The sequence below is a fragment of the Lottia gigantea genome, assembly GCF_000327385.1.
Source record: "Lottia gigantea unplaced genomic scaffold LOTGIsca_1348, whole genome shotgun sequence".
Taxonomy (NCBI): domain Eukaryota; kingdom Metazoa; phylum Mollusca; class Gastropoda; family Lottiidae; genus Lottia; species Lottia gigantea.
In genome coordinates, this window is record NW_008707522.1 from 6,375 (window position 1) to 9,931 (window position 3,557).

General features: G+C 32.5%; 2 protein-coding genes across 2 annotated transcripts; one reads left to right on the forward strand and one right to left on the reverse strand.

Moving 5' to 3' along the window:
- Window positions 1-461: 461 nt before the first annotated feature.
- Window positions 462-2,686, reverse strand: LOTGIDRAFT_176440 (hypothetical protein; the record flags this gene model as incomplete). Its single annotated transcript, XM_009049380.1, has 2 exons — window positions 462-2,311; window positions 2,620-2,686. 2 exons carry the CDS (start codon window positions 2,684-2,686, stop codon window positions 462-464), a joined length of 1,917 nt encoding a protein of 638 aa, XP_009047628.1.
- A 529-nt stretch (window positions 2,687-3,215) lies between these two features.
- On the forward strand, window positions 3,216-3,527 carry LOTGIDRAFT_146900 (hypothetical protein; the record flags this gene model as incomplete). Its single annotated transcript, XM_009049381.1, has 1 exon — window positions 3,216-3,527. A coding segment is annotated over one exon (312 nt), but the record flags the coding sequence as incomplete, so codon positions are not given.
- Window positions 3,528-3,557: the final 30 nt, after the last annotated feature.

The window sequence follows — 3,557 nt, forward strand, 5'->3', positions numbered from 1 at the left end:
AAGTTGATAATAAAAATAAGTTCGTATTAAATGTGTTTTTGAGGAAAATTTGAGATTGGATACATATTGGCAACCAGCCAAAAGTCAGATACGATGTTTTTGCTCCAACAGATTCACACACCATTTTAGTGCAAAAACATTGTAAGTGTCAGTTTACACACAGTAAGGGAGAATATTAGCCATTTTTGTTGAAATGAATCAATTTATTAATAGATAAATTTAGTGTAAAGAGTGATAACAATTTATTTCAAACTTTCTGTAACATCAAGAAATCCATTGATAATTGTTTTAGGTCATCAATTACTAGTATAAACAAAAAAGTGCCGTAAACGAGTAAACATAAACAAGAAAATGAATTATTTATAAATCAATTAGGTTGACTTTTGAGTTTTTAAGTATTATGCATTACAAATTAAAATCTCGGCATAAGGACAAAAATCCTAATTTTAACTTGAGGATGATCAACAATCTGTTAAAAGGCCATTGTAAAAATGACGACAATCGCGAGGTATAAAGTCACATAATTTAAGTAAATCGGCTTTCTTTTGTTTGTCAATGACTTGAGTTGACTGATAAGCTTTTGTTAATTTGACTGTAGCAAGATCACAAGGATGCCCTTGTTTACGATAAGATTTCTTGACCATCTCGCCCCCTATTTCATGTGCAAATGATACAGTTTGTTCATTGTCAGATATACTGTAAATAATATGATGAACAGTCATGATTCCAGAAAAGGCATTCTGTTTACATATCATCGAATTGAACCTTTCGTAATCAATAATGTCATTATGAGTAATTTCGATTACTATATAAGGCTGTTTTTTATTTGCCTTCCGCATGCTCTCGTGATAGGCAGAAGGTAGAAAAACATTGGATGATTTATATTCCCGTTCAATGCAAGAGTGCATACTGTCACACTCATTTTGGCTATGGCCAGATTCAAAAAATTTTTGTTCAACAAATTCTATATTCTGTGCCTGACTTAAAAACTGCAGTATTGCACTGCACATAATTCTATTCCTATTTTGACCACCACAGGAATCACTGTATAGAATTGCAGAATGATAACCTTCATTATCCTTAGCTTTTAACCATTTCAGTAAACAAGATGCAATTTCATTAGTCCCACGTTTGCCTTCACATTCATGCCAAGTATAGCAAAAGCCTTGTAAAGTTTGAAGTTCAAGTACTGTGAAATTGTAAACATTCAGTTTTCTAAGATAATAGGCTGACCCAACAGACAGTTTTGGAGCTACCATAACCTGTTGCAAGTCAAACACTGCTGTAATAGTATCACCAACAAATTTATCTACTGATTTTGCTGTTCTTGCTTGTTCTTTTCTTCGAAGGTGGTTAATCAACTCTGCTTCATCTGAAGCATCAAAAGTTCCTGATTCTTTTTTCATGTCAAATTTTGTGCATGTGTCACAGAGATCTTTGCTTGGAACATGGAATCCTAAGTTAAACTCTGTATTGAAAATATATCTGTACATTGATTCTGTAACAAACTTTAATTCATTATCTTGACATCTTTGTAAATACAACCTGTACATTATTTTGATGTTTAAACTTGAATCTAGGTATTCACGTTTTGTAGTAGATCTACAATAATGACTATCAATCTTTGGAAAACTTTTTATGTGATTTATTACTTCTTCCTTCATTTCTAAAGGTGTTTTGTTTGCTGGTTCCTTGGGTTGGGGTGGTTGGATGATTCCAGCACTGCATCGATCAAGGTTGTATTTAACCATGAAATCAGAAATGTCAAGAGTGTTTAAAAACATCTTTTTGCACACTCTGGTGTCGACTTCATTTACTGGTAAATAATAATAAATTGAATGCTTTCGACGGCTTTCTGCTTTATTGATGTTCCGTTTCTTACCAAATCTCTTTGCATGAGACACAACAAAATCCCTACGCCTCTGGTGATTGTTCATACCCCAAAATGATTTAAAAATGTTCATACGATCGATTTGCGATATCTTTGTGCAACATTGAAGTCTGCAAGATTGACCACAGACAGGCCCAAGTTGGCGTTCTGTATCAGCATGACCAGAGGCAGAGGTAGGTCGACCATATTTGCCGCTATTGAAAAGGTTTCTTTTCACATTCCTCTTCCATGTGGAGGGATCTCGCTTTCTTTTTCTACTCCTCGACTCTCTTTCCAGACAAGGTGTTCTATCAGCATCCAAAGTCTTGTTTTGTTCTACAGGAAAGATGATATTTTGAGGTTGATCTGTATCTGAATTAACTTCTGAATTTGGAGTGAAATCAGGATCTTGATCACTATCATCAAATTCATCTTCAGAATCTACATAATACAAAAATCAAATCTGTTTCAATCGCCTATTATAAAGATGGTCAAACTAAGTAAATCAGTGATAACGCAAATTAGTCCAAATTAGTTGTGTATTATGGTATGCCAGAAAATAAAAAAAAAATTTCTAAATGCCAAATTTAACATGGTGGTCATTTATAATTGCAATGCAACAATGACAGAAATCAAGGCCTCAACTTAATGTAATTTATATCACTGGCTATCGGATGGTCATGGTAAAGTCAAAGAAAACTGAAATTATTAGGCAGAGCACCATGCACTACAAAATTGAAAATACTAACCTAAGACTGCTTTAACAACTTCTTTAACAGACAAGTTTGCACATCGTTTAGGTCTTCTTGATGCCATTTTGTCTGTCATGCCATGTATGACATCATATAAATTACCATGACAACATGCATATGATGTTATATTCTATATGACATCATAGTGTTATGACTTTGTCATGTCACTATTCTATAGATTAATGATATCACTTACAATGTTTTTGCTCTCAACATGTCAGTTACTATGATTTTGCTCCAAACAAATCAGATACGATGTTTATGCTCTAAGCATTTAAAGAAAAATGCAGATACAATGAATTCCATAGTTATAAATTTTGGTGTTTTACTAAAAAAAACACTCTTTTGTGATAATAGGGTGATAAGAAATATTATTTCAACCTTAAAAATTGACTACGCCCCAAATATTGAATTTTGTCACTTACGAGGTTTTTGCTCTAACCCAGCGATGTGTCCTACTATCTCCTCTTAATGACAGTTTGTTATAAATCTGTTCAGAAATATCAGTGTGTTTATCCCTTCAAAAAGTCACAATTTGTTAAACATCCTTTTAGAAAGTCACAATGTATTTTATATCCCTTCAGAAATTCACAATGTATTTTATATCCCTTCAGAACAATGTATTTTATATCCCTTCAGAACAATGTATTTTATATCCCTTCAGAAATTCACAATGTATTTTATATCCCTTCAGAAATTCACAATGTATTTTATATCCCTTCAGAAATTCACAATGTATTTTATATCCCTTCAGAAATTCACAATGTATTTTATATCCCTTCAGAAATTCACAATGTATTTTATATCCCTTCAGAAATTCACAATGTATTTTATATCCCTTCAGAAATTCACAATGTATTTTATATCCCTTCAGAAATTCACAATGTATTTTATATCCCTTCAGAACAATGTATTTTATATCCCTTCAGAACAAT